Source organism: Sinocyclocheilus anshuiensis, unplaced genomic scaffold (assembly GCF_001515605.1).
Source record: "Sinocyclocheilus anshuiensis isolate Anshui unplaced genomic scaffold, SAMN03320099.WGS_v1.1 scaffold99, whole genome shotgun sequence".
Lineage (NCBI taxonomy): Eukaryota > Metazoa > Chordata > Actinopteri > Cypriniformes > Cyprinidae > Sinocyclocheilus > Sinocyclocheilus anshuiensis.
In genome coordinates this window covers 211409-230779 of record NW_015552547.1, presented here as the reverse complement: position 1 = coordinate 230779, position 19371 = coordinate 211409, and the positions used below count along the sequence as shown (strand labels likewise).

The following is a 19371-nucleotide window of genomic DNA, read 5'->3' as shown; positions in this document are numbered from 1 at the left end:
CATATGTCCCCTTTAAATTAGAATTGAATTAAATTAGAAAGGATAAGTGTCTGTGACCCGTTAAAAATACTAAAAAATTTTTTGCAGGGATTAATTTTCTCAACACAAGATCAACATGCTCCTGAACACTAATAGTTTCTATTACTTTCATTCTTTCCCATTCACTTTGAGTGGCTGGACATTTTTGACTGGGAGCAGCACGGGTGTGACTTTGTGCCATTTTGTACAAAATGGAAGCATTTAGGGGCAGGCTCCCTGGTTGGACATTGAAGTACACTGGTGTGATGGACAGTGCAGATTTTCATCAGTTTTTATTTAATATTGTTCATGGGTGGTGCTTTTTTCGCTCAAAGGGTGGGGTGCCTACTCTCAGATGGATGGGGCCTGCGATTGATTGGAGGCAAATGTGGGTGCAGGACCGGTCCTAAATGAGAGAAGGGAATTTGACGGAGACATTGAGTCCAATATTTGATGATAGTGTGGCGTAATGAGTGATTTATGGGCATTTTTTTGAAGCCGGGTCATTTTTGCCCAGGAACACCACAAGTGTAACAAGGTGAAAAATCTCCCCCAAAAAAGTATGAAAATGATCAAATTTTTTTTTAGAAGTAGTTATACCATCTTTAAATAATAAATTAAGAAAATGAAAGAAAAACTGTGCAACAAGTAGCCTAGTATGCAGAGTTTTGGTTCATTTTTGTGCTGTGCGAAAGGAAACTGACAGCAGAAAGCAGCATCCTATTTTTTTAGGCCTATTTTACAAAAGCACAAAGATTTGTTTTTATTGTGAATGTACACAAATAAAAGCAAACCTTTTACAATTCCGATTATCTTTATGACTAAAAGGAGTAGCTGCTTCCACTGTTAGAAGGGAAAAAAAATTAAAGTGATTGCGCTGGTGCCGCATGCGCGCACACAGTTAAGCATTGCTACCTTGACAATGCAGCCTGTTCATTATCATAATAAAATGCAGTCAGTCAAACGTATGGAAAAAACACACTGATCAGTTTAAAGCGTTATCACCGTACTGCCGTGATGTTATGTAAAACATTTTGTTTTATGTGGATATTGGAACGCGAGTGAAGTACATAATAAATAATATTTTGGCATTCAAATACATCGCGAATATGGAAACATTTGATTTTGTGTCAAATGAGAGACCCAACGTTGGTTTCAGTTTTGTTTTAGCCCAAATTAATTTGTTTTGGCTTGTCGTTTATGGCTTCTTATATTTTTAATTCTTGTTCTTTTCTAAATAGGCTACTGTTAAATTGAAATGATTTGTTGTTGAGAGAGGAGAACAAAAATAGCCTAGCTATGTTTACAGTGTTTATTATAAACAATGTTTGTAAACATTTCGCGTCGGCATTAGGCCTATTTCTGAATGAAATAATAAAATGCGACTTATACGCGACTTATGTTTTTTTCTCTAAAAAAAACAAAAACATTTTATACGCGTAGCATATTTTAACCATGCAGCAAACCTTTTAAAATATTTTGATAAATTACTGGAAAAAAAATAAATAAATTACTTTTTAAACCGTTGAGTTAACTGATTGTATTAATCGGTCAAAATTCTTACGGTCGGTTTACGGTTAACCGGTTAAAATGAGCATCCCTAATCTGAGGTACCAGCTGTAAAGGCACAGCCCTATTCTGGAAAAGGGGGCAGGGAGCAGCAGCTCATTCGCATTTTAAGAGACATGCATGAAAACAGTCGGTTATGTCTGTGAAGGTAAACAGCTGGGAAAGAAATCGCATGTTTATATTAGATCTGTGTGGCAACAGCATAATATACAGTAAATAAATAAATAAATTAGCTGCTCTCTTGTCTCCTCTGAGGCTGGGACTCTAAACAGTGTTCTGTGCTCGTCAGTGCAGCCAAAGACAGAACAGTTAGCATGATTTCCTCGTTTGACATGACACTTGCGTAAATACAATGGCGGCACCATGGGTGGCAACTTGCAGATTAAGGGGCGGTAATACCGCATCACGGGGGGAGCTTTCTGATGTAAACTTGCTCGGTAGCCCACCCTGTACAGCATTGCACTTGCGATCTGAAGCACTTGGGTGCAAGGGAAACTGCTGTGACACATACAACAAGACATTCCCTGATTCACATTCATCTTTTGAATAAAACTAAATGCATTTTAAACCCAGTCACTGGACATTTTACTTTGAAAGTTTTGTGAAATGTGCAAGAACAAAGCTAAAAAATGGAAATGCCTTTGTGTGTCATATGAATGAGAAGAGACAGGAGAATGACAATGCAATGGTGTATTTTTTATTTGAGTCTTTACTCAGCAACAACCCAGAACACCACAGCAACATAACAATCATCCACAAAGTGAAGTTTCAGCTCAAAATACTCCACAGATCATTTATTATATCATTTTGAAAATGGCTATTTTGAGTGGAAGCAGAAACACGCTGTTTTTGTGCATGTCTCTTTAAATGCAAATGAGCTGCAGCTTTTCCAGAATAGTGCTGTGCCTTTACATCTCATACCTCTGATACTCTCCTAAAAACATCCGTTTGGTTTTGATTATGTCTATCATGCTGAAATCATGCTTTTTAAACCATATCAGTTTAAACTTCTGATATATACGGTTTCCTGAGCACACACATCTGAAGCACGCGCACAGAAAGTGGCTGTCACACGGCATGTGAGTACTAAACTAAGTTCTATTTCATGTCTTATTGTGCTTAAACTGTCCAATACACAAAAGTTAAAACACACATGAGATACAAAAACAGTGGGTTATGTCTGTGAAGGTAAACAGCTGGGAAAGAAATCGCATGTTTATATTAGATCTGTGTGGCAGCAGTGTAATATAGGCTACATGTATAAATCAATAAATCCACTGCTCTCTTGTCTCCTCTGAGGCTGGGACTCTAAATAGTGTTCTGTACTCATCAGTGCAGCCAAAGAAAGAACAGTTAGCCCGTCATTTTAAATAACGAAGACTGCTTCAAACATCTGTTTTACTATATTTGTGAATACATTTACCCTCATAAGTACAGCCAAACCTGAACATGAACCCAAAGCTTATTCATAAAAGGCACAGTCACAATACAATTGAAATAAAGGATGGTAGTATAAAGAGCTCAAGGTTCAGCCTGTTAATAATTTGGACAAACTATCACACATCCCCTTCTAGCCCACGCACACACAGCTAGATGTACGAAGCAAACAAAAGAGAGGACAAAGTGAACAGCAGTGGCTCTCGGCCCCCCTCCTTGGCATACTGCGTTGCCATGGCAGCAGCCTCACGCACTGCCGCAGCCGTCTCCATGCCAACGGCGGAGCTATAGCCTCACTGCGGGGATGAACGGTGACTGCCGGCACCTGATGTCCGCATGCACATGCACAAACACACACTCTAATACATTAACACAAGCACACAAACCCACAGGAAAGACACACGGTGAGTTTTACACTCTTACAGGCACAAAACACGTCACACATCTCTTGATTTCTCAGATTGAAGCCGCAGGTGTGTGTGTGTGTGTGTTTGTGTGTCATTCATCTCTGTTTGTCTCTGCCTCTCCATCTCCCCGAGCTCTAACTGATGCCCCTGCATGCAGAGTGTGTGCATATGAGCAATGGAGAAGCACTGCACACACACACTTTGCACATCCAGGACAGCAGTGTTAGTTTGCGAAGGACACAAGGGGATAAAAAAGAGAAAAAAAGAGAAAAGGATGAGTGTAAATACCTCAAAAAACAATCTTTCTTTCTCTTAGAGGGAGGAAAAAGGCTGAGAGAGAGCACAGGGCTGATGGGAAAGAATGAGTTTTATTTGTAGTGCATTACTGAGGAAAGAGAGAAAGAAAAAAGGCAAAGAGAGTTCCAGAGAGGAGGAGAGAATAAGAGGAGGTGAGTGACAGTCGTGGGCCACCTGACCTCCAGAGTGACAGCATGAAACGAGGCACAATCTCTCGCCTGCGGCACCTACCGCCACACACTCAGAGGAATAATCTGTCTGTTTTCGAGTCCAGGCAACATGACAGACACATATAGCATTCGACACACATCACTGAACCAGAGCCTGAGGAAAAACACTTTACACACACACACACACACACACACACAAGTGAAGTCCAAGAGCATTTATGGTTGAGGTGAGCCACGTTGTCTGTAATGGCTGATATTAGTTGAATTCACAGTTGCACATAATGAACATTTTTAGGAATGAGATCAACAGGTCAGAGCACATTCCCTCATGCACAGTAGTTTAAACTTTATGTAAAAACATTTGGTATATTTTAAATTAGATTAAATATTTTTAAATTTTTTTTTTTTTAATTTAAATTACACTAGTTTGGGGTCAGTAAAAATGTTTGCAAATGACTGAAATAATCTGATTAAAAATACAGTAAATACTGTGAAATATTATATTGAAATTATATTGAAATAAATGTTTTCTATTTTACTATATTTTAACATTTAATACCTGTTATGGTAAAGCTAAATTTTCAGCAGCCATTACTCCAGTCTTCAGTGTCACATGATTCTTCAGAAATCATTCTAATATGCTGAAACTTTTCTTATTATTATTGATGTTGAACAGTTGTAGCAATTTTTAAGGATTGTTTTGATTAATAGAAAGTTCAAAAGAACAGCATTTATTTAAACAGTTACCTTTTGTAACACTTTAAATGTCTTTACTGCCACATTTGATCAATTTAATGCAACCTTGCTAAATAAAAGTATTAATTTCTTCACAAAAAAAAAAATGTATTGTTGACCCCAAACTTTTGAGTATTAATGTATTGTAGATTACAGTAGGTTCTTGTATGTTTTTTTTTTTCCAAAGATTTATTTTTGGTGTTTTTTTTTTCTCTTTATTACAATAGGACAATGTAGAGCAGACAGGAAGCGAAGTGGGAGAGAAAGAGGGGGGCAGGATCGGGAAAGGTCTTCAAGCTGCGATTCGAACTCGGGACACCCATAACGCAACGGCGATGTATGTCGGTGCACTGCCCACTAGGCTATCGCTGCCAACAATTACAGTATGTTCTGTTAAAATGTTTCATAATATAATATGATATATATATATCATATTAATATAATATAATATAATGTTGGTATAATATAATATTCACATAATGTTATATTAATATAATATAATATATCCTCTGCTCCATGTGTAGAGAACATGAGGTAAGAACCCTTTGAATCATAACACAGCTTTAATAAAGTTTAAGTGCACTTATGAGCACTTGGTGTTTTGGCCCGAAGCCACCATAAAAATATAGCACAATAAACACGAATGATGATGGTTGAGAAAGAAGAAATCATGTTAGTACGTTTTCTGCATGTTATAGTATATGAATGACTGACCCATGAAGAGCTCCTCTGCTGACAAAGTTTTGGATTATGATCATCAAAGAAAGCATTAAAAACATATATCAGAATATAACAGGATATATCTGAAGATGAATGGCAGAGAACCTGCTTAAATCCTCAAACCCAGACAGTTAATATGAGCTTTAAGCTATTACAGTATAAGTGGATTATCAGGATGCATATAACTCCAGAAATATTACATAACTTTAATCCCAACATTACTGATCAATGTATAAAATGACTAAAACTGGCCATTGTTTGGTTGTGGTTCAACACTCTTCAACAGGTGTTCAATTGAAATCGTTTTATACTTTTATTCAGCAAAGGCACATTAAATTGATCAAAAGTGACAATAAAGACATTTAACAAAAGGTTTCTTTTTCAAATAAATGCTGATCTTTTAAACTTTCTATTAATCAAAGTATCCTGAAAAAATATATCATGGTTTCTCCAAAATTATTAAGCAGCACAACTGTTTTCAACACTAACAATAAGAAATGTTTCTTGATATTTGAATGTTTTCTGATCTCTTACCAACCCCGAACGTTTGAACAATAGTGTGGACATTAGTATATGTATATTTTTTTACTCAAATGTTCTTTTCTTTTATATATTAGTGTTTTGTCTATTATTTTCTACTGTTGCTATCATTTTAATAATATTGTTCTGACAGACATCTGTTGTTATGGAAAAAAAACAAAGATATTGTTAAATGTGGATGGAAGCATACAGCATGGCTGCTATGAGAGGCGGCGTCTCTCTCACACACTCAGAAAGGCTGAAAATTATCACCTCTGCTATAAGTGATCACACATTCCACCTGCCTGCCGCAGGCCTCTGATTCAGACCAATCACCGGAGACCTGCTCAATCTCCTGTGCTCTCAACTCTTTCTTTCTCCCTGCCTGTGCCTCGCACACACATGAACATTAGCAGAGGGAAAGGTGCAGTGATGAGAGGATTCATTCTCTCGGTCTCTCTCATATATACACACACAGCACAGCAGCTCTTGATCTGTCATATTCATCACTCTCATCACAGCATCTAACTGTGTGTCTTCACTGCAGGCTTTTCGCAGAGGAGCAGCAGGTGAGAGAGAGGACTGAAAATCCCTGACTTCATTACTACTGCCACAGCATTATCACATACACACATACAGCTATCAAAATAAGGGACCGTGTCATTTTTAAAAATCTTTTTAAGCAGCAATATTTGCCACCTGGAATTGATTTTCACTTTTATAATGACAATTTTTTAACATCATAAAAAACAGATACGTTGCCCATTTATGACAGTTACTTGAACTGAATCAACTGCAGTAAATTCTCTGCACAATTATGGCTGTTATCTGTAAAATCAACATCACCATACAATACAAAAGCAGCTACAAATATTGCACAAAATATCAATAAAATAAAAACTCTGTTAGAATGTCAAAAAGCTGATTATATATATTTTTTATATTGAAACCAACTTAATTTTAGCTACACATTCACCAGTAGTTGCCTCTGAGACAGTAAATGCAGATATTTGACAATTACAGCCACTACAGTGTCTGCAGAGACACTAAACCCAGATAAATTCACTAGTATGCTATTAACATTTACATATCTAGGACATTTTTTCCACTTCCAGTGACATTTTTCCTCCAAGCCATGGTTCATTTCTGACTCTTTTCTGATTATAAATACTTTAATTATAATTACTACAGACTAATCCAAAGTTTCAAAATGCTTGTAACTGCTTTAAAAAAGGTAAAAATGTTATATACAAAACAAAACACAAAACAAAACAACCAAAAATTAAAAAGGGGACATCCTTTTGAATACTGTCAGATTTAGATGACTTCACTAAAAGAAAAACAAGCAAGAAGGATAAATAAAGAGAATTACCAACTAAACACTCCTTCCGTATCTCCATTATTAAATGCTTTTTTTTTTTTAAACAAGACTTCAAGAGTATTTCTTTATCTCTCCCTCCGTTTCATAGCAAACACAATTCCATAACCTCTTTGAATGAGTCTACAGTTTGGGTGTGTGTCCGTGTGTGTTTGATCAATGACTTTTCCATTCGCCCCGCTGTCATGCGGAGAGTTCATCAGAGAATACTGAAACTCATATTTACTGCAGGGTAGTAACTCCTGCAATGCCTTTATCTCTCTTCCCATCTCTCTCTTTTTCTCTGAGCCCAATCAGGGGGCTTGTGGATGTTAATTGAATTGGGCTGAGGGTCTCTTTCTAATGTGCAGCAGATGGTCAGGGCATTCCTGCTTCCTTTATCTCACACACATGCACACATCATACACGTGTATACGAACACATAAGCACATATAAACTCACACATATGCACACACACTAGGTGGCAGTGTTGTACTACCCTGGCCCAATGAGTCACAGTTATAGCCCTAAAGCCATTATAAAGCAATGAATGCTGATCATTTAGAGAAAGTGACCATGTGTGAGTTAGAATGTGAAGCTCTGCTCTATGCCTACAGAGTAAAATCAGTCTGCTTACCAAGTAAAGTGCCAACCTAGGCTGTTTCTTAAATGCATACTGATGTTCAAATTGAAGCAACTAATGTCTAAAAATGCTGTCTATGTAGGCATCTCACTACATTCTGAACAGCCTATAGGTACTAAATCGCACAAATTCGCACACACACTAACAAACAGTGTACTAACAGAAAAACACATAGAGGAGGACATGACCTCTCAAAATAGCTAGTCATCAGCAAAACTAGGCTGGGACGTTCATCTGCAGCTGTGTGTGTGTGTCCAAACAGCAGCATATGCGTGTCAGGACAAAAATGTGCACTGTAGCAAGCTGTAAATAAAATACAGTGTTGGTAAGGAAAGTGTATGTGTCTAATTTAATTACAGAAACTAGCATATGCTAAAAGTGTTTGCATACACGTTTTGTCCCGCATCATTAAAGACCAGTTACGACTGCTGGGAGAGTACATCGGTCAGTCGAACCTTCGGTGCAGGACGGTTTTACCACATATTCTGCAGAACTGTCACTCGTGCAACTGCAGAGCAGGCAAAGAGATGCTTATATGCGCCGGGTTTATACAATGGGTGTGTGTGTGGCACGTACAATGCAGGGCTGTAGGTGGTAATTACAGGTGATTTGCACTCCGTCCTGCTAAATGTGTGGAAACGCTCAATTATAAGTACACGGCAGAAAACAGAAAGCCTCTTCACTGCAGGACCATTAACGCACACACAGCTCCATCTGTGTGCGAACACTTCAGCTTCTATCATGAATACTATCATCATTAATCATCTTTTCTCCTTGCGGATGGGGCTGTCCGTTATTGAGAGCCTAAGTAATTTGGAATTGATTCTGTCCCCTGTATACAACCCCACCGCTGAATACTAAACACACAGTATTTGTTGATATGGCATACACCCCACCGACAAAAAAACAGAGGAAGAAATAGAGTGATCAAAGATGAGTGAGAGAGGGAGAACTAAAGATAAAGCATATGTCCACCTTTTGTTGCAGCACTGACGGGGACGAACAATACCAGCTAAAGAGGGGAGGGAGAGAGAGAGAGACCACGTCCTTTCTCTGTTCTGCAGGATCTAAGCTTCTAGAAATATGCCATAAGAATCTTCCCCCTCTTTCTCTATATATCCGTTCACTCGCTTTTTTCTCTCTATGCCTACCTGTCAGCAAGACACCACCCCCTGTGATTCTCGCTCTCTGTCTCTCTCTCTCACAGGTGGGTGTGAGACACTGATGCATATGACAGCTTATAGCACAGAGAGCTGCAGTCTTTATGACTCTGCGTATTAGTGCATTACTAAATATACACAGTCACGTTTCCAACCGAGCTGCTTCCTACACAGACTTTTTAGGCGATATGAGAATGCTAAAAAGCCGAAATTCTAGCCAGGGTGGGCCTGTCTCCCATGGGGGTCGCGCAACAATTCTACCAATGGACCTATGATGAACAGCAGACGGTGAGAGCGCAAGCTGCGCAACTGGCCCGATTGGCTCACCTGTGGCTTCTCGCCGGGTCCCCGACCGACCCGCCCAAGCCCGGGAGTTCCAGCTTGGCGATCGTGTGGTGGTACTGGTCCCGACAGCTGCGTCTAAGTTCCTAGCGACCTGGCAGGGACCCTACACAGTAGTGGAACGAATGGGACCGGTGACATACCGTGTGCGGCAACCCGGCCGCCGACGAACGGAGCAAATCTATCACGTTAACTTGCTCAAGAAGTGGGTTCCCCGACTCCCAATGGCCACTGGCATTACCGGGTGCTACCCTTCGGCCTACACGGGGCACCAGCCACGTTCCAGCGGTTGATGGACATCTTGCTCCGGCCCCACCAAGCCTACGCCGCGGCTTACCTAGATGATGTCGTCATACACTCGGAGGGCTGGGAGACTCACCTGGAGCGTCTACGGAGGGTGTTGACAGAGCTCCGGCGGGCTGGCCTGACTGCCAACCCCAAGAAGTGCCACCTCGGCCTCACCGAAGCAAAGTACCTCGGGTACAAAATTGGAAGAGGGCTCATCATGCCACAGGAAAAGAAGGTCGAGGCGGTAAAGAAGTTCCCACGTCCCATCAACAAGATGCAGGTACGGGCATTTTTGGGGTTGGCGGGCTACTACCAATGTTTCATTCCTAACTTCTCCTCTATAGCCTTCTCCCTGTCAGACCTTACCAGAAAGGGGCAGCCGGAGAGGATAGACTGGACTCCCGAGATAGAAGCCGCCTTCCAGGCCCTCAAGACGGCCTTGACGTCCTCCCCGGTCCTGCATGCCCCAGACTTCGACTGCCCCTTCACCCTACATACCGACGCCTCCGGCACCGGCTTAGGGGCAGTCTTCTCCCAGCTCTGGGATGGAGAGGAACACCCCGTGGTCTATATCAGCCGGAAACTCTCCTCCGCGGAAACCAGGTACGCGACGCTGGAGAAAGAGGCCCTGGCCATAAAGTGGGCAGTCCTGGAGTTGAAGTACTACCTTTGGGGCCGCCGGTTCACCCTCGTCACCGACCATGCGCCACTACAGTGGATGTCCAGGGCGAAGGACACAAAAGCCCGGGTGACTAGGGCTGTCAGTCGATTAATTTTTAATCTAATTAATTACGTGTTGATTATCGAATTAATCACAAATGACATTTCGCTTTGAAAACACCCTCAAAAGATTATTTAAAGCTATTTTTGTGTTAAACGAGAAAGTATTAAGAAGACATTACAAATAGTAGCTTTAGAAAGAAATATTACATTTGATTCAACATAAAATTTATTACACATAAACGTTTAGGCTACAACGGCCTAAAATAAACTATGGAACATAAAGGAAGATAATTTGAGAAACATCTCAGTTTTTTTTTCATTCATCCAATGGAAGTCATTGGTAACCAAAACAGCTTTGTTACCAACAGTCTTCAAAATATCTTCTTTTATCTTCCACAAAAGAAAGTTAGTCATTCAGGTTTGAGTAAATGATTACAATTTAAATTTTTTGGGTGGACTATAACTTTAAAGTTCCCCCCCCCTTTTTTAAATGAAATAATACTCTAAATAAGAAACTAAAACTGCCAGCAGGTGGGGTAAATGTCTTTATAAGTCATTCATTCATTCATTCATTCAATTCATTCAAACGGCTGACTCATATAGGAATTCAGTAAATGGCTCTCTTTATGAATGGACCTTTGAATCATTGATTCACCCGATTTGTTCAAAACCATAGACTGTAAAAAAAGATGGACGACCCTCCTTCACTCTCTTCCATTGAAGAAAAGTGAAGCCGCCAACGTCCCAAAAGGGTGCGGCCATATTGTGCTGATTTGGGACCAGAGTCTGCGCAGTAGTGAGCGAAGTGGAGCTGCGCAGAGTCGATCTCGAGCACGCCCCTGACCCTTTTTTAATTAGCATGACTGCTCCCATTTTTGTTTGCTGATTGTCGTACAAGAGGCTTATGTTAAAATATGGTAAATACAACTCCAATCTCCTCTGAAGATCCCAAAAAAGTCCGCTGGTGCCTCAGTTTGCTCAGAGAAGCTGTCAATCTCAGCTGTCAATCATGATGTCACACTCCCGATTTTATAGCATCACATAACTAAAACTAAACTTGCTTAAAAAACGAACACTTGAACTTACATCAGCGTGATAAAAACTACACAAAATGACAAAAACCATCTTTGGGAAAAAATTTATTTGAAGTGTAATTTAATTATTTAGTTTGTCTCACGTACCATTAAATTACATGGAGAGGGAGGGGTTTATGGCCTATACTGGGACCAGCCGCCTGGGGGCGATCGAAATGTTCTGGCTTCACTTTTGAAGACTTGTTGTGCGGCACACTTGTTCAAAACGCGGATTCATTCAGAAACTAAACACCGCTGTGTTGCTCGGAGACGCACAACAGTTCTGCTGTGGCTTTATAGTTAATATTTTTGTTGCCAAAACTGAGCAAAAACAGACAATATTGTGTTAAAAATATAACACAATATTAACTTCTTATTTACTGAACTGTTGTATAAAATGACATTTGCACTCGTTATATTCGGGACAAACAGCACTCATGTGATATCCTCTCGCTGCTCTTGTGATATTACTCATCATATGAGACAAAAACTCATACAGGAGCATTTTTGCACCAATATCTTGAATTTTAGGGCATAACTGCATTTATGGAGTTGTTGCCCTGCACCATATTTGTCAACTGGGTCAACTGTTTGAAATGTAAGATGACATACAGGTCTGGGGGCGGGGCCAGTGCGTTAACTGGGTTGAAATATTTTAATCGGCTTTTTTTTTCATAACTAATTAAACTTTCAGCCATTGGGAAGGAGGCTGCTTGTACAAATGATTCTATTAGATTAGAGCTTTTGTGCAGCTGCCATATGCACAAAGCATCCTCTCCAGTTCTTATCTGCTCACAGCTCGTTTGTATAATTGTAAGCACTGAACACTTTGTGAAACTCCCGAACGGTCTCAATCAAACCCAAAAGAGCAACAGCATCATTTGAGCTCATCTAAACACTAGAATGGCTTTTCCCGCTAGTATTTATTCGTTCATAGACAGTCAGTTTATGTTCTTTATTATTAGTCCATTCAAACACTGGCTGTCTTTCAAAACCTAGTGAGCTGCTTATCTAAACAGCATTTTTCCACATCATAGGCACATTAAATCCGATAAGAGCATTTAAATATGCCTGTAATGCCCAAATTTCTGTCCAGTAGGCAGTAGGAGGTTCACTAGGTTTTAAAACACAGCCAGTGTTTTGTCTCATTTGCTCGTTCTTTCTGTGCCATACAGAGTAATATGATAATGTGGAGTTACTGGCTCCTCACGCGTGGTGGTTCTCCCCTGCAGCAGGGCACTCCATCATGTTAAGGAATGGTGTTTTTTAGGCTTTGGCTTGTTTTTGGCACTAATATATTTACATTACGGTGCTGTAACAGCATGGATGAAGCCACTAACAGTCCCTAGGTGGACAGGGAGTCTGCCACAAAAAAAAAAAACAATTCAGCAATTACCCCTCGACTGGACAAGCATGAAAGTTATGGTACAATTATGTCTCAGTAAAAAAAAATCCAATATATCAATTAGGCAAAGTCAATTAGGACAACTCCCCAATTAGAATGGAAAATCTGCTGGTGGAAGCTGTAGGCTGTTGCAAGCTACTAGGGAAGACAAAGTGTTTCAGACATTCACTATGAATTTTTTTTTTGTTAACTTTGTTCTTGTTTTCTTTTTATGAAGGGAATTATGCTGCAAATGATACCTATTGCGAAAATAAAATAAAATACTTTCTTGTTTAGTTGCATCAACTGCTGTGTGAATAGGCCCTCAGGCCAGGGACTTACAGACAATCTCTGCCACCTGAGGAAGCTGAATCATCATTATCATCTTTTTAATATTCTGCTTATTGAGCACCTCTGCAAGCTTTTGACGTTTGACCTTCTGGAACCTCTGGCTCCTCACCTCAGTTTGTGTTGACCTTTGTCTTTGTAGGGTGTGATGTCCAGGGACGTTTCCTCCCATGTCTTCGTGATGCCTTCCAGTGTCTGTAAATCAGAGGTCAGCATTAGGCTTTTTAATGTTAGCACTAATCTTTCCAGACACATTCCACCTCAGCACTGAACGCCACATTGTATTAGAGCTGGAAGGGCAGCCATCGGTCTCGTGGGGATGTTAGACAGCTAGTGACAGGGAAAGAACATTGATTGGGGCCCCTGCAAAGTTCCCCCCACAATAAACGTCATAGATGGAGTCTTTCTAGAAACGCCAGACATGTGCCAATGATGAGATGAAATGTCAATCTCATGTATATATTTTAAAACCTAGCAAGCAGCCTACCTAGACAGCATTTTTGGACATCATTCAAACATTTAAACACTGGCTGTCTTTTAAATCCCAGCGAGCTGCTCACCTAGACAACATTTGTGACCCTGTACCACAAAACCAGTCATATTTTTTTAAATTGAGATTTATACATCATCTGAAAGCTAATTAAGCTTTCCATTGATGTATGGTTTTGTTAGGATAGGGCAATATTTGGCTGAGAAACAAATATTTGAAAATCTGAAATCTGAGGGTGCAAAAAAATCTAAATATTGAGAAAATCGCCTTTAAAGTTGTCCAAATGAAGTTCTTCGCAATGCGTATTACTAATCAAAAATTAAGTTTTGATATATTTATGGTAGGAAATCTACAAAATATCTTCATGGAACATGATCTTTACTTAATATCCTAATGATTTTTGGCATAAAAGAAAAATAAAAATTTTGACCCATACAGTGTATTGTTGGGTATTGCTACAAATATACCCCAGCGACTTAAGACTGGTTTCGTGGTCCAGGGTCATGTTTATCGGAATCACAGACACGTCTGAACATTTGCTATGTTTCAAATATAGTGCACTGTCTAACTAGACAACATTTTTGGCCATCATAAGTGCATTCAAACATTTAAACACTGGTTGTGTTTTAAAACCTAGAGAGCTGCACACCTACAAATCATTTTTGGCATCATAGGTGCATTTAGAGATTCAAGCTATAGCTGAATTAAAAAAAAAACAGTCAGCTGCCTACGTAGAAAACACTTTCGTGCATCATAAAGGTATTGCAAAATGTTTCAAAATCTATTCAGAAGCCTACCTACCTAAATGCTCAAACATTTGGTTGTTTCTCAAAAGCTGAGTTTTATTCTCAAAATGTGAGCTGCCTTTTTAGGCAGGATTTTGTTGTATTAAAGTCAACATAAAGCTGTTTGGTTTAAAAGTAACTTCTGTAAATCAGCTCAGTAACTGAGCTGTAAATCATACATTGCTATACTATTAGCAATAGACAATGAACCATTTTTGTCTGCAAAATTTGGCCAAAAATTATACGTGACCACACCTTTAGAGCTAAAAAGGGAGCCCCCTATATTGTGAGGACGTTAGGCGACCAGTGGCAGGGAAATACCATTAATCGTGGCCCCTGCAAAGTTCCCCCAAAATATACGTCAGAGAAAGGGTCTTTCCAGAAACACCAGTTGTGCACCATGCCAACGATGCTTCTCATTTACACTCTGTCTTCCTCTTCTTCTCTCTCTGCGAGTGACTTCTAGGTGAACCGCTCTGTGCTTTGGGGGTTATGAGGGTTTGCTCTCCCATTGCCGCTCTCGAACCAAAGCTGTGTTGTTGTAACCTCTGCGAGCACAGAGCAGAACATCTGGGAATCTCCCTGGGCCGAAAGCGAGAAGAAAGAGAGGAAGTAGGAGAGAGGGGAGAGGGGAGGAGTACAGCCTCCCACAGTCTGACAGCTGGACAGGGCAGCTCTCCTCTGCAGGGGCAGTAAAGGCTGCGCTGAAGGAAATTAAGCACAAGGCTAATTTCCCCTGTGGCTGCCACACATGACCTGCGACTGCAGCCTGGGGACAGACACCTCCAGCAGCACTGTGCTCATACTCACACCGTCCAGGAAATTTTCCTTTTCAAGTCTAAAATAGGACTATAAACCAGTCGACTCATAAGCCTGTTTCACACATGCTGTGTCTGCAACACGTAGCTTGTGCTTTTACACTAAAGGCATTTCTGCTGTGTAGCAGCTCTATACAGAAAATAAAGTGACTGCTGGTTTACTACATTGCATATTTCTTCCAATAACAGCCATAAATTAAAACAAATAATATAATGGATATCGGAAGTGGGTCATTGAGAATTATTACAAACTTGGTAGCCATGAAATCTAATTTACATGAGGAGGTGGAATGACATTTATATCCAAATGGTTTACACAGAAACCAAAGCATAGCTATAAACTGCTAAAAACGTCTGGATTCAGTCAATCTTTACTGAATAAAAAGTGCTCTTTGTGAATTTGCATTAGCTGACATGGAGGTGTTTTTCAAGCAATGGGGGACTTATTCTTCTCTCAGTATTATGTTGCTTCATAAAAGCCAATATTTCAAAAAAATATAGTTTTAATAAAATGTTTACAGTACATGTTCAACATTTGTTTCTGATGAGTTTGATAAAAGCCTGTTTAGGCATCAGAGAATAAAACGAATAAATACACTACAGTTCAGATGCTGGTAAGCTTTTTTAAATGCTTCTGAAAAAAGTCTCATGATCATCAAGGCTGCATTTATTTGATCAAAATGTGTAAAATATTAAAAATGTGTTAAATATTGTGAAATATTACAATTTAAAATAACTTTCATTTCTGAATATATGTTAGAATGTAATTTATACATGTGCATGCTTAATAATTTTGTGGAAAATATGGTTTTTTTAGGATTCTTTGATGAATACAAATTTAAGAGAATAGAATTTTTGTTATAACTTTGTAAAAAGTGTTTTAATTTATTGCTTTCTTGCTAAATAAAAGCATTAACTTCTTAAAAAACTCAAACATCAGAGCAGTAGTGTAAAAAAGTTAACTGTGGCTTATGATATCTTGTGATTGTGACTTTAATTCACTTAATGTGATTTTAAAACTCAAAACTGTAAAGATATTTGTCATATAAATAAGTATATTTGTCACTTATTTCACAATGTGAATATTTAATTTACCGTTTTCATTTTTTTACTCTGAGACAGAAACCAGTAATGACATGCAGCAAAACAAAGCTTAGCACTAAAGTGCTACTTTTATTGCTGCTCATGTGCTGAAATGCTGTAATGTGGGCGCCAAATGGGAACCAAAAAATGTGCCTGTAGTGCCACAAATGCAATGTGTGAAACAGGCCTAAGTTTTAAAGTAATTAAAAATCTGACTGTAGTATAACCCTAGAACAGTCTGATAACTTTGTACTCATGAACACCACTGCCTTTACATTCAAACTGTTTGACTAATGAAAACCACATCTGCACTGCTGCCAGACTCTTAGACTGGGGCTCTCTGCTGGGTTCGGTCTGACTACCGGATGTCACCCTGAGGATATCATCTTTGACCTTCTAAACCTGACCTCTGACCATAATCCTCCTGACAGTGACTTTCCTTTTCTCTTTAACATACCGAACCTCTGAGGAGCTTATGCACTGCGAGAGGAGCAGAGAGAATTGAACCTTGATGAACTTACAATCCTACACAGAGAAAAAAGAAATAGAAACAAAAGTGAATAAGGAAGACACTCTTAAAAATAAAGGTTCCAGTTATAATCGAAAAGGGTTTTACAGCCTCATAATATCTGAATCATATGATATGCTTTTTAATCATTAAATTTTTTCCCTATGAGGTCCACTTAATTTGGTTTTCAGGTTTCCACAATGTTTTAAGTGAAAGTTTCAGTACATTTTCAAATACTCCTTCGAAGGATCAGGGAAAATTTGATTTATCTTTTGCTTTAAAAAACCAAGTCCAATACGCCGATCTGAAGAACCTAACAACTAATAAAAAGGACATTGTTAATTTCGAATAAACCATACACAGTGGCAAAACCAATGAGAAAATGGGTTCTTTGTTGCACTTTCGTTTCAGAAAAGAATGTTTCTTATAAACTGTTCTCTGTAAAATCTTTCACTGAAGAATCTTTTCAAGTCTGAAGTGACAAAAGGAAATAAATGAACCCAAATGAGAAAGAGAGAGTTCTAAAGAGGGATATCATACCTGTTCTATTGAGAGCTCTTTGCTGGCCGCTCCTGATATGTCACTGATCCGCTCTGCATGGTGGTCCAGACCCAAAGCCACAATCTTCTCCAGAGTGAAGTCTGCACTGGTTGGGTCAAATGTTTGCTGCACTTCTTGCCTTATTTGATCCCAATGTCTAAAATAAACAGATCCACACCATCATTTGAAGATAAAATCTGACTGGCCAAGACGCTTTGACATTGACACATAAATCTGAGCTCAAATAGGGTGGAAAAACCTTTTATCAAAGCCATTTGATCTATTCCAAAACCTAATGAGCTGCTTACGGGCCAGCATTTTAAGACAATATAGATGCAGTTTCTGAGATGAAGGCTTTCCAAAAGGAAAGCAACTTAATTATGCTGCCTACTAAAATTTGTCCAAATTTTAAAGTCGCATGTAACCTTCATAGAAAAGGCAATGCCAGAATACATTGCGTTGAAATAAAAGATAAATACATGATGGAGGAAAAGTATTTTAAAAAATACATAAAAAAATTCTAATACATATATTGGAATACATATGCAATACTTTTCAGTATTATATATGTAAGAAAAAGTTGTAATTAAAAATAAATGATCTTATCCAATGTTTATATATGTCAATATGTCTATATATATACACACACTTATACAAACCCAATAGGTTTTGAAACAGAGCTATTGTGTAGGCCATTAGGAGAAATTATAGAAGTAATTCATTAATTAAAGGTATGAAACAAAATTCCTAAGCTAAAATTACAGAGAATGTGTGTTATTTGGAGTATTTCAAGAGCTGAAGAAAAACAGTCCACTGCGCTGTTCTGTTACAAAAGACTGGTCATGTTGACGGTCAGATTTTGTCATAATAAACAGGTGTGACGGGCGACAACAGCGCAAGGATTGAATTCTCCCCTGAGAGATCCCGCAGCCATGACGCACAGCTTGTTGTCTTCTCTCAAAGAAATCCACAGAGTACATCAGTACATCTGATCCACAACAAAACACAACACCGCTATTTCAAAAAAACATCCTGCCAATGACTGGCCCCTCTGAGATCGGGCCCGAGCATTCTGGGACGCGATCTCTCCTACGAGTGCCTGTTTTTCTTTCGCTCCTCTTGTCTCCCGTTCAGTCGGTCATGGACTTCTGAGGCTGGAGCTCTGTTTATTTTCATCTGCTTCCCTGATGTGCTGCACCGGCCAGCGGGAGACGCTAACAGGGATCTTTCAGAGGGTTACATCAGTGTGATTAGCCGGCTGTCATCAGGGAAACATGAGGCCTGTCTCTGCCGTCTCCACCAGGGCTGTTGTAGCACGCCTGATTGGGCCTGATGGGCTGTTGTTTTGGGAATGCCAGATCCAATCAGATGGCTTAGGGAGCGAATGACAGGGCAGAAGAAAAACGAAGAGTGGAAAACGTCGCGTTTCTCTTGGCAGGGATGGCGCCGGAGTGCATAAACGCTCTGCGTGATAGAAAGGAGAGGGGTGACGAGCTGTAATTGAGGGCTGGCTGTCAAGGTGTGGGATTATACAGCTGATCTTAGAACAGCAATCGGCAGCAAACCTCTGCCGCTGATGATTATCAGCCATACTTTACAGCACACCTCAGGTCACAAGATAGAGGGCAATATCCCGAACAGAGAGAAGTTACAAAGAGAGATAGTCCGCTCAAGAGACAACAGGAAAGACGACAGTGTCATTTTGTCAGGAACCACTCTTGATAAGGATTAGTGTGAGAATGACATTTCATTATGCTGAGGACACTGATTCGTGTGGACCTCAGAGGACCTCAGATGATGCCAACGCTGAAACAACATACAGAACTACCACATTTTGCTATAAGTTTGATTGCATCATATAATAATTGCTGTTAATAGTGTTCATCGTCTGTTTTATTACGTCTTTAATTGCCTTTTCCATACATTTCTGCCATATGTACATTAACTGACAGTCACC

The 19371-nt window shown here is 39.5% G+C and overlaps 1 protein-coding gene across 1 annotated transcript in view; it reads right to left on the bottom strand.

The window, feature by feature from the left end:
* Positions 1-19371, bottom strand: part of dnah2 (dynein, axonemal, heavy chain 2) — a 163408-nt gene that overhangs the window by 81912 nt on the left and 62125 nt on the right. Inside the window, exons 27-28 of the mRNA XM_016454789.1 lie at positions 17415-17571; positions 13303-13385 (exon numbers count right to left, since the gene is read on the bottom strand). Of these exons, the coding sequence (XP_016310275.1) occupies positions 13303-13385; positions 17415-17571 (240 nt within the window). The remainder of the gene's footprint in view (positions 1-13302; positions 13386-17414; positions 17572-19371) is intronic.